The following is a 12,814-nucleotide window of genomic DNA, read 5'->3' on the forward strand; positions in this document are numbered from 1 at the left end:
ACATTATCACAAAACTCCAATAACAATAATGTATTTTGCAATTTCCTTCAAAAATTCAAGTAATTAAAGAATTAGATAAGCTGCTTTTATTTGAATTTAGCGCCTTAAGACTTGCGCAGTTTAATAAGTGAAACCTTTTGAAAGTTCTCTAAAAAAATAAAAATCAAAGTAAAAACTTTTGTAAATTCTCCTCTCTTTATAAATACCTGAAAACAAACTTTAAAGTTAATTCCTTTGTGTAAAATGGAAATAGTAATTTTAAACTCATTTTGACCCTTGAGTGCGCTATTGTATTCAATGCTAAGTTAATAGACTGAATAAACAGCTTAAATTTCTGAAATTAAATGTTTTTTCCTTAAAATTTATACAACTACGCTTACAACATAATTTAGTTCCTTTTATTTTATTTTAATGAAATAAGTGTATTTGTTTGCTGATAGATGGCGCTTTCGCTTAATGGAAAACGCCATCTGCCTTTGTTCAACTTTACGGGCCCTGTTAATGTAACATCAATCATATTTGAACTCTGTTAATTTAACAGCATCGTTTGCGAGCAAGATTTAAAATACAAAAAAAAAAAAAAATTTTATTCTGAAGAAATTCTTGCCCGCTTAAGCGAAACAGACCTTGGTAGATCCTCACCAAATTTGTAGCCCAAGTAAATCGAAAAAATATATATGCTTCTATAGCTTGTTTCAAACTTATAACAGTTTAGATTGTGAATAATAATAATAATAATAATATTCTATTTCAAATCCACTATGTAAGAATTGGCGGGAACATTAGTTTTGTAATATATGTAGTATCGGAAGTATCCTGAATTCTCAGTTAAGACTTTCAAGCAATCAAGAGCAATACTCAAGATACTTATCTTTACGAAAAAGGTTTTTGGGACATTTCAAGCTTTCTCTTCAAAATTATCTTAAAGTAGTCTATCCGTAGTCTGAGTATTGCCAATGTAGTGTAATAAATATTATATTTTTACATCCGGTGTAAAAAACCTGGATATCTCTTTAGTTATGCTTTTATAATTAACAAAAAAAAACTTTATGGAATCATTATATGTATGTCTACGAATTTTTGTTAATATATTCAAGATATTCTTGACACCAATCAAGAATTTCTATAATATAGATAAATGGCTTATTTACATAGAGATGATGTGGGTTTTATGTGGTAGTCTTGAAGCCAATCTAGCCAATTCTATATATAGAATATGTAGTTAGTTGGCAATGAGTTTATTGAGAATTTGGGTATTTTGTTTGGTCGATTCATAAAAAGTGTCCAATATGGAAAACCCTCATAGTACATAAAGGCATTTCCGTCAATGTTTTTAATTGAAATGCGGATGCAATCTAAATCCAATGCCAGTAATCAGTGACTAATTGTTTAGTTTACACAGTAATATCTTCAATCTATTACCTCATTACATTTTTTTGTTGGACAAATAAAACTTGCTTGCGAAATTATTGTAAAAAATTATTCGTATTAGTTATTTATTTGTAAAATTCTGCCAATTTAACTTTTCATTTAAATTAGAAGCAATTTTAATAGACAACAAATATATGATTAAACATATATTTTTCTATTTGTTTAGCATAAATATGACGTGACGTTACTTACAAACTATCTTAAAGCTGCTTTACAAGTGGATTTACATACATACATACATATACACACACATAACTTTGTTGGCTTAAAGATAACTAAGATCGTTAGCCTACTAATAATAGCCAATAGAATTAGTCAATAAATGAGTCAATAAAGGTTTATGTATTTCACATTCTAAATTGTCTGCAAATTAATCTATTTGGGACAATTCATACTAAGTGTAATCTAAACTAATTTGAGAACACCTTAAGATCATAACAACGAACTAAGTAATAAAAAAGTAATATACATATATGTATATGTATAAAGAAAAGTTTATTCTTTATGATTTTATGAAGTTCCATGTAAGATTAATTTCAATTAAATCTTTTCTAGGCATTACGTATGTACATATGTGTAGTTATATAGGGCTAAATGAGTGGACGATTAGAGGGTCCCACTTGGCAATTGAAATTTTGTGGGGCAAATCATTATGCAAATCCAACAAGTTCGCACCGTGGTCTGGTGTCTAATTGTAAAAGGTTGGCTTGGAAATGAGAACCCTGATTTTGGAGTCAAAGATCTTTTAATGACAATTGATCATTCGCAAGTGGATAACATTTCATTAGAATACCGAGTGAAGTACGCATACAATGTACATATAAAACATATATACAAAAACCTATGTATATACATATGTATGTATGTAGTTTTATGTATGAGTGTCGTTGTGCACACACTTGAGGTGAAACTATTTCGACCTGCTCAACAGCTTCCAACTGTACTGTCTGTCTATCTACCTGTGCCTGTGTGCCTTCAAAACCAAGCCGAGAAGAAAAAAAAAAACCAGATAGTCAACCTAAGCTAAGAAACCATTCGAACCTTTATAATTTATTTATCTTTATTCTGAATTACGCCACGGGAGTATTGACCACCAGTGTAAATTCAACATTTCAGCATATTCACGACGGACAATAATAATAAACAAAAGCGTACAATTCAGAATCTCATGTGATTGAAAACTTGAAATACTAATAATAAAAAAAAAAAAAAATCGAAAAAAAAAAAAAAGGCGAAATAAATAAATAATAACAGCATAAAGCAAATGTAGAAACATGGCACCAATAAACGCACGCTGCCAAAGGGTCAAAAGCTTTGACCAACCAAGAACCAACTCGACTTCACTGAATGACTGACTGAGTGACTGAGGGATTGAATGTCTGATCTATGATCTATACAAGTACTAGATAGATAAATGGATGGCAAATGAATATCTTGTCGGATGTATTAGCAAATTTAATTCTTCCTATTGACTATAGCAAATCGATTGTTTAGTAGAAATGTTGTCATAATATTGAAATAACAAAATGTAATTTAACAACAAAAAAAAAAAAAAGAAAAGAAAAAGCACCAAACTTTATTATATTCTTCCTATAGTTTGATATGACTGTCTGTCTCGCTGCCTGTCTTATGCTGATGTGACATTTTATCGATTTGTCGTTGCCGATGGTAACGAGATGAGGCCAGTAAATCCGCTTCAAATCGACGAATCATATTTACATGTTCTGCTGCTTGCTATTGCCTGACTCTTTGCTTTGGCTAAAACAAAAAAAAAAAAATATGTCGAACAGTTAAAGTCCGTGTTAGTGTGTGAGGCGCGCTTTGGCGTTGATCAAAGTCAAAAACGCGAATTTTTCAGTGAGGTTGCACGAAATCTTCTGGGAAGAAAAAAGAAAACCACCAAATACCCAAAAAAAAAAAAAAAACTGAAGAAAAAACAGAAAAAAAAATAAAATAAAACACAACACAGAAGGCCAAAGCCGAAAAACTCAGACAAAACAACAAGAGAGTAGAACCGGTTTATCTGTATCGTTAAATATTCTATTTGATGCTGGCAAATGACAAGATAATCCAAAGTAATCAATCAAAATTATTTTAATTTATTAAGCCACAATAAAGTCGTGCCCAATTCGTAATTTCCACGTTCTGTGTTCGCGAGGGCCAACCAACTAACCATATGTATGTATGTATTCTATACAATGTTGACTCCAGATCTCTTAGAATTTTTAGACATTCAGGTTGATCCAACGATACCTTACCTTAGCTTACCTTACGGGAATATTTTGACACACGTACGGACGGACGGACGGACGGACGGACGGACAGACAGACAGACAGACAGACAGACAGACAAACAGAGTTAGTTGCTTAATTCTTGAAAAGCTTCTCCAACTTCTTCTTTTTCCACTAAGCACTTTTAGCAAAAACAAACTCAAATACAATTTTGAATAAAGACAATTGAAACTTATTGGAGTAATTGTTAGTGTGTGCAACATTCATAATGTGTGTGTGTGTGTGTGTGTGTCTACCCCCACAACGACGACCCTCTTTCTTTCTCTCTATCTCCGTTTCTCGTTCTATTAATGGGAATTCCTAATAACTCTAAATAAACTAAACTAAAAAACGCAGATAGTACCACAAGCCGTCATCCAGTGTCTCCCTTATTTGGATCACAATGCAATGCCATTGAAAAAAACAGCAAAACACAAACAACAACAACAAAAAATGGAAAGAGAGTGCAAAAAAAAACCATAAGGAATTTAAATAAACTTGTTGAAATTGTGAAACCTTCAACCTCAACGTTTTGTGTCAAATTACTGTCATTCCATTTTTCGCATTTCGCCAGGCCAAATGAAGGAGGAATTAAACCAGGTAAAAAGGAATGACCGACCGACCGCCTATCGTTATTGCCCAAATACATACATATGTATATGAGTATGACTTAATAGTCTTAATGCCTTTTATATATTGTAACTTACCTTCGCATTTGTAAGTAAATGTATATCATGTTGTATGTGATATGTGTGTGTGTGGAGAGAGAGAGCATTTGTCCTATTGTTAAATTTGGCAATCATGTATAATGGATATCCAAAAACCATACAATATCACATTATTATCATTTAAATCTTACATTGACTATACATCCTGGCTTTTCTAAGCACATGCCACTGAAAAAGGATGTTAGAATGGCTTAAGATATCGATACCTATTCACAGCCAGTGTCGCTTAACGGTTCTTGTTGCCCATGCCCATGCCCACACACACAGGCACACACACACACTCAACCATAACGTGTGTCGCGAACTGAATGCCATTTAGCGATCAACCCTTTCAGCCTTGCCCACTGACGGACGACTTACTGTAGCAATTTGTATATTTATTTGGCCACACACACACACAAAATTACGCATACAAGTTGGCAGAGTTTCTTTTTTGCCACTGTTAACAAAAACTCCCATTAAGAGCCCTTTGGCTTCTTACACACAGCATCAGCAGCAACCTATTGAGCTTTACCTTGTCGATATTTTGTATACCATGCACCTAAAGAGTGGAGTGTGATATTAAAATCGCCAAAATGTACATAAGTAACAAGCAGAGCGTTCTAGACTTTATTAAGGATATTCATGAACAACAGTCGAGTCAAAGTAGCCATGTCCTTCGGTTCTAGAAGGACATATGTACATACATATATGTATATCGTATTTTTTTGAAGCTATCAAGTTGTATATATTTTGTTGTTCATATTCGCCACGCCTGTATAATTTAAAAAGTGCTGATATCCTTCCGAAGTATTAAAAGTAACTTATTCAAATTTAAGACACTTAAATCTGTTATTAAATTGTAAAGACTTACAAAATTTCATAAGAAACGCATTAAAAATAGCCAAGTTATACTTAAAAACGTGACCGCTAGGTGCGTCAGAGTGCTGTGTGACCTAATTTGAAATACTTCGTTTCTCTTACCTTTCGCATGGTATAGCAAAGTCGGTGAAACGAACTACTTACTTTACTTTTTTCTCGTTGGCTTCCTGCCTAAATATGTCCTCACACACACACACGTATTCAAATATGCATATGTATTATTGATGACAGGCGAAACGGGGGTCCTGGTCCTAGGCCTGGTCCACTGATGGGCAGGTCAGTGTCTTTTTTTTTTAAATGCAACTAACTATAACAAATAACAATACAATATCAAAAATACTCACCCATACACAAGCATATCCTTGTCGGCGCGAAAAGAAGTTCAAAAAATATAAAAAAAAAAAAACCAACAAAGAACCCCCCAACGAATGTTTAACGGTGGCGAATTTCTCTGCCGACGACGATGCGAAGCCAGCTGCGCGCCACAGCTTCTTCTTTGGACCGTTGTACGTCGTCGTCGTCGTCGTTGTTGCCGGCGCTGCGGCAATGGCCATGGCCATGGTGCTGCTGCTGCTGCTGATGATGGCTGCTGCCTATTTGGCATACTGCTGGGACTAGTTTTCATTTCGTAGTCGTCTTTCACAGACTGATGTCGTTGCCGACGGGTCGGGCCAAAAGTTCTGTAATTTATTTTTGTGATTCTCTTTTCTTTTTTTTTTGTATTTTTGGCAATTTTTTGCGGTAGAAATGCTCGCTGATTGAGTTGAGCAAAGCCTCCCCCCTCCTACACAGTAACTAACTGCCAACTTGGATTTCGAAAATCAAATACCGCCACAAACTGTGTAACATTTACGAAAACAAAGTGTTTTTTAAAAGCAATTCCATTTCGGTTTGTGTTTGTGTGTGTGTGTGTGTTGAATTGAGATATATATAGACATATATAGCAGACCACACCCGCGTACTCCAATTAAAAAGTGCATTCAAGTATGATAACATGACTTTAGCTTATGTGGATATGCCAGCTGTAATCCAGGTTCAGGTAAAAACCAAATAAATCTAGACTAAATCCTTTTTACTATATCTCATATAATTCGAAAGTATTGAAACATTCTTTGGAACGACTGAGTTTGTGTGTGTTTTCGGAACAAGTTCAATTTCAAAAGCTTAAATACTATATCAGACAATTAAGCTTAGAATCCAATCATTTTAGATCAAAGTGCAGATCCGATATCAACGGATTGTCTACAACTAGAACTTAATATGAAAGAGAACACCGCGCAAAGCCGTCGCCAGTTATTTTGGCGCCCAAGGCGAACAATCAAAACGAACCCCTTCCCGCAAATTTTTATTTAAAGTTTTCTTTGCTTCTCGCTCAAAATGAAATTTTGATTTCAGATACTTTTTTTTTTTTGCTGTTTTTTGGCGCCCAAAGCTGCCTTAGTTCAAGTAAGCGAATTAGGCACAGAAACTATAAATAAGTCTCGGCTTAGTTATGGCAAACGACTTTGGAAACATCAACTTTCAATTTTCACAGAAATTATAACAAAAAGCAACGATAGAATTAAAAATTATTTAAGTTAAAAGATTACTTTATAGAAATATATTTACTTTCCTTTATTTTTTAGTTTGCGCATTTGTTCTTGATTAGTAAGTTAATCAGTTTTCACACAAATTCATTCGAGATATCAGTAAATAATTATTTTAGGGGAATGGATCAGTCCATTGACTAGAACAGATTTTTTGGCGGTAAGATCGCTTCAAATGCCATTTCATCTACTAAAAAAAATCATCACAGGTCGATAATGAACTATCGGTCATGACCTTTACACATACATCAATGCCTAAAATTTATTATTTATATAAAGATAATTTGAGAAAGTTAACCTCTTCCGGCACACACGACATAAGTACCACTCCAACAGAAAGCTAAAGATTGTTATGCGTCGTATTTTAGCCAGTTACACGAACAGTTATGGCCAATTCAATGCAGCGTATTAACTTTTCGTTAAAAGTAGCCGGCGGCAGCTTATCTCCCCAAGCTTATATTATTCTATTCTAAAAATGTGTGTAAATTTTATCCAAAATGTTTTGTTCTATTAATATAGACAGGTCGAATGTATAGTGAATGAATTTGGAATTTCGAGAGATACTTTTTTATGTCAGGGGTTAAGATGCTTTTTTTGAATGTTTTCAAATTATTATTTTCACGTTTTGGCCAAGGTACAGGACAAAAGCTGTGCTTAGCTGTTCCAAATCCGTCCCTGTCTGAAATGTTTGCAGGAATTAACGAATCGTTGCATTTTACTTGATTACAGGGCTAGCAATGGGCATAAATTGAGTCATACTAAATTATACGGTTAAACAGAGTGACTAGACTTGTTTGAACAAGACTCTTAAGAATGTATTACTTAATATAAAACTTCCGAAATGCCGTGATTTGTTTTGTTGTCTTGAAAAACAAGCCAAACTGAAACAAAATTTTTATGCAAATCAGTTAAATTAGATAAACGATATGTTAAATGTCTTATTACTGAATTAATTTAAATTAATATAAATACTTACAAATTTGCTTATCAATATCAATCGAAGCTTCTTGAACGCTCATAATTATATAAACTATATAGTTTCTATTGCAAATTGCCAAAATTAATATTACATTATGCTTATGTATTGATTTACAGGAACGCCTTAGTGGTCATGGGAGTCTAGGATTGTCTAGCAGTAGTCCGGCTTACACAACCCACTCCAGCGGGCACGTGGGTAGAGGCGGTCCGGCATCCGGCCATAGTAATACCCATGGATCGGCGGCAACGATGCATCATCAATCACTTCAGTCCGATTTTCAGCCTCCTTACTTTCCGCCACCCTTCCATCATTCAACTCAAAGTCCTCCTCAGCAACAGGTAAGTCAATTGAGGCGTGAAACACTTTATCTACATAGATATACCTTTTTTTTGTTTTGTTGGTTTTTCGCAATTTCCAATATTATTTAGATGTCTGGATATTTACAGAATCATGGTGCACTTGAATATCTGGGCACGGATCCCTATGGCCAGCCCTTGTCATCGTTGCATCATGCGCCACTGCATCATTACAATCAATTGGCTGGCCTAAGGTCGACACAAGATCAACTGGGAATCCACAGGACTCACAGAGAGGCTGAGCTACAAGGACATGTTGTGAGTAGAACTTCCACCCAATTGAAGACCATATTAGTCGTAGAGAGTCCAAGAAAATATTCTGCTTAACCCCTCACCCACTCCATTTTCTGGTTTACTCTGCTCTGCTCATCATCTTGCATCCCATCTTTCCATACTTTAAATTGAACAATTTTGTCTACCACATTACTCTTGCATATTTTGCAACATACTTCATTTCCGAAAGAAGCAACGAAACAAAACGGGGACAGCAACAGCAGAAGGAGCATCAGTAGTAGTAGACGTAGAAAACCTCCCTCCCCCACTCTTGAAAAGTTGTCGAAGTTATTTCTTAACAAATTCCATTCAAGTGAATTATAAAAAATGAAAACATCCTATGGAAAATGTTAAAAATGTTTTTGGGATTTCGGGAAAACGTCTTGCAAGCAGCAGAAGCAGCAGCAACGATGAAAATTCTTGGCTCTGCTTTAGCTAAGAGGTAAAGAGTTTCATTTGAAAAACAAAAAAAGAGGAAACCAACCAAAAAACAAAAAGGAACCCGAAAGAAAAAGAACAGATATGCCGTCCCTTGTTTATGAAAGAGCCAAGAAGCCGGCAAAGACCAACGATTGTGTGGCATTTGCAACGTTTTTCGGTTTGGAAAGGCGTATCCTTGTCTGTGGCAATGCCAGTGCCAAAGCCAACGCCAAAGCCAAAGCCAGTGGTTGTGCTGCGCATCTGTAAACTAAAGAGGGCTCACGCACACACAGACACACACACACACACAGGGAGTATGTGTGTGGGGTGGGGGAAGGGCAGCAGCATAGTCGGGGGGTAATGGTATGGATATGGCTACAAGTCGCTCGGTCGCTTGGTCCTCGGTCCTCGGCCTCTGTGCACACACATAATTGCCATAAAGCTCTCGGATTGGCTCAATACCACTCGACCCTGTTTCTTCTTCTCAATTGTGCTGCCCTTAACCAACCCCCTTTTGTTTATTAACGCAATAATGTAGCCATAATTTGACAGATTTGTCGACACACACACACACAGACTCACACATGGAAACATACAGAAATATGTTTAAAAATCGAGAGTTAAACTTCCCCTTTCCATTCATATTTTTCTTTTTTTTTGCAACAGATTTTTTAATTTCACATTAAATAAGTCAAGCGAATTCAACCCAAAAGTTCAAGGATATTTCTATGATTAAACATATGCAATCATTTGGCTTAAAATTTAGATATAATGATTAGAACTAAAAACTTTATTGAATAGACTACAAAGTAGATACAACTCTTAGGAGAATTGGGTATAAATTTGTTATATAAAAGTGTGAATATTCCTAAATTTGGTTAATTTTCTAACAATTTCTGTTAGTTCTGTGACTTTAAATAGAAGTAATTAGACAAATTTAGACATTGAACGTCCATTTGATGTAATTAGTTCAATTTAAATCGAAATTTTGATATGCAATGCTAGAAATAGGCATTTTTAAGGACTCCATAACGATAATACTAGGCAAGGACAGTTTTTTAAGCCATCGACTTGAGGTTTCCCTTCAATTACTCTAAGTAAACAATTGATAAATCCACTCATATGAGAAATATAATTAATATTGCGAAATATGTTTCTATTTTGTTTTGTTTACAGACTCAACTGTCTCATGGATTTCCATACACAGATAGAAGAAGCGATTATGGAACGGCTCTATCTGCTGGAGCTGCGCATGGGACCAGGCTAGGACATGAACATGAGTCGCTGGCGTTACACCAAGCCCTACAGAATGCCGTTGATGATGTTCAAGCACCCGCTCTTGATGATAACGTGGCGTTTATGTCAGATCTTCCCTTAATAAAGAGTAAGTTAAAAAGCAATTTAAAATCTAAAGTACAAGCAGCTCCATCATAATAACGTATCTATACATATGCGAATTAAAACTTACCTAATTCAATTGGGTTAAAGTAATTCATCAAAAGGTTTTGATATTGCCCAAAACTGGTTTTTGTTGTGCTTCAAATCTTTGAGCAAAAAAATGAGTGAAACAAGTTTAGTTACGATATTCAAACGATATCTCAGTATTAGGATCATTTTATTGTATCATCTCTTGTGTTTAAATTGAAATTTACACTTCATTATGAATCAAACATTTCTAAACTAGATAATATTGAAATACCCTTTCTACGTTAAAATTCAAAGTTATTGCTTAAGGATCAAGAATCTATACACCAGCGGAACATAAAGATTTTCAAGTTTGCTTCATACTTGAAGTAAGGCTACTAAGTTATTTAGAATCAAAATCATAATCGGAAAACCAGTTACAAATAAGATATTATTGGCGCCATTTGTTGGCCTCATTTAGAGAAGTGAGGCCTCGGGGCAACAATTGGCTGTTTTTCAAATTCGTTTTCCTTTTGAGAGACCCTTCTTATTGTTAGATCCGGACCTGCAATCACTTATGCCGCAAACATATAAATCCATTTACTATTGAAGTTATTGAGAGAGCTTGGGCAAAAGCGTTTGTTATGACCACATAGGGTCTGAGGAAGAAGGATACATACAAACTATATATATATTTATGGATGGATGTAGCAATAGCGAAAAGAATCTTATTAAAGGAGTAACTGTATATATGTATATGTATGTGTGTGTGAATAATTGTAAGTTGTATGTTACTGGGTCTTGATGAACTGCACAAACTGCGTTTGTATTTGAGGCGGAACCATAAAAACGCCCAAAGAGCAATGCATAATCAACCCCTCGGGAACAAATGAAGTGTATGTGTATGTGATTGTGTGTGTGTGTGTATTGTGACGTTGAAGCTGACACCTCTAATTGGCAGGATTAGGGTAAAATGATCCCGATGCAGTGTACTATGCTCACACTTTGTCGTTCCGCAACAATGAGGAGCCAAAAACAGAATAGAAAATGAAAATAAATATATAATAATAATAAATAATATATTTCCTTTACATTGAGCTGCTGCTGCTTCTGTGTATTTTGAGTTTTCTTATGGGCAAAAATTTAATGATTCACCTTCGTTTCGTTCACAGGCATGAAAAGTGGGAAGGATGCCGCCAACATTGGCTCGGGTTCGCCTAGCGAAGTATTCTGTGCAGTTCCTGGTCGCCTTAGTCTTTTATCCAGCACATCGAAATACAAAGTCACCATTGCGGAAGTACAGCGCCGATTGTCACCGCCCGAATGCTTGAATGCCTCCTTACTGGGAGGAGTCCTCAGGAGGTAAGTGTAGTGTTCTTGGCACTAAACCGAATTATTATCTTAAGACTCAAGCATTGCATTGCATTACATCGATTTATTGCCTGTTGTTCTATAGGGCAAAGAGCAAGAACGGTGGACGACTCTTGAGGGAAAAGTTGGAAAAAATTGGCCTAAATTTACCAGCTGGCAGACGAAAAGCAGCAAATGTAACTTTACTCACCTCTTTGGTGGAAGGAGAAGCAACCCATTTAGCCAAGGACTTTCATTTTGTATGCGAAACCGAATTCCCGGCGAGACAGCTGGCCGAGTACATTGTACGCCATCAAACTGAGCCCCAGGATTCCTACAGAAGGAAGGAACTCATTCTTCATTCGCAACAGGTAAGTGACTCGATACAAGGCATTTCATTCCATTTTTCTACTAATCGAAAATTTCTAATCCAAACTGATAGATAACAAAAGAGTTAATGCAGATCCTAAGCCAAGACAGAACCACACATTTCGGAACACGGTCACAGCATCTGTTAGAGCCATCAATGCAACGACACTTGACACATTTTTCCCTAATAACTCATGGCTTTGGTTCTCCAGCAATCATTGCAGTACTCCACGCTTTTCAGGTAAGACCTTGTCATTAGCTTTTAAAGGATAAATAAAGACCTCGTATTAAATAAACTAAACATCAAAATTATAAATTTCTCCTATCGATTGCAGGCATTTTTGAACGAATCGTTAAATTATTTGGAGAAACTGTATCCATCGAATGGAGGTGGAATGGTATCATCGTCCTTGGATAAAAGTAAAATTGACAACGATAAAAAATGATAGACTATTTATATATTGTATATTGCCCCAGAAAAGAAAACAAAAACAAATCGTATTTTAAGGAACACTTATCATACACTAGGTACAATATCTAAGAAATATTAAATTATTGTAAATTAATTTATTTAGTTAAGTGTAAATTATTGCATTTTTTTTTCTAAATAATAGTATCTGTAATTCGATTATACATTCAAATAACTACTACGTACATTTAACTTATTTAAATTAGACGAATTCAACGACTTTTTGGCATAAAGTCGATGCTATGACACACAAAATGCTCACAATTTTTTTTTTCGAAGTAACTTACACATTTAAGATTTTAAAATTACACAAAATG

At 35.2% G+C, this 12,814-nt stretch overlaps 1 protein-coding gene across 3 annotated transcripts in view; it reads left to right on the top strand.

The window, feature by feature from the left end:
- Positions 1-12,552, top strand: part of TfAP-2 (transcription factor AP-2) — a 47,677-nt gene extending 35,125 nt beyond the window's left edge. For 2 of the 3 annotated variants that reach the window (XM_068286346.1, XM_068286344.1), the window contains 7 exons: positions 7,973-8,194; positions 8,285-8,470; positions 10,082-10,289; positions 11,482-11,671; positions 11,766-12,030; positions 12,102-12,269; positions 12,364-12,552. In XM_068286346.1, coding sequence (XP_068142447.1) covers positions 7,973-8,194; positions 8,285-8,470; positions 10,082-10,289; positions 11,482-11,671; positions 11,766-12,030; positions 12,102-12,269; positions 12,364-12,474 — 1,350 coding nt within the window. In that variant the 3' untranslated portion in view covers positions 12,475-12,552. The remainder of the gene's footprint in view (positions 1-7,972; positions 8,195-8,284; positions 8,471-10,081; positions 10,290-11,481; positions 11,672-11,765; positions 12,031-12,101; positions 12,270-12,363) is intronic. The other variant, XM_068286345.1, reaches the window with a different exon arrangement.
- The last annotated feature ends 262 nt before the right edge of the window (positions 12,553-12,814 follow it).

Source organism: Drosophila tropicalis, unplaced genomic scaffold, assembly GCF_018151085.1.
Source record: "Drosophila tropicalis isolate 14030-0801.00 unplaced genomic scaffold, ASM1815108v1 contig_443, whole genome shotgun sequence".
In the NCBI taxonomy this organism is placed as follows: Eukaryota; Metazoa; Arthropoda; class Insecta; order Diptera; family Drosophilidae; genus Drosophila; species Drosophila tropicalis.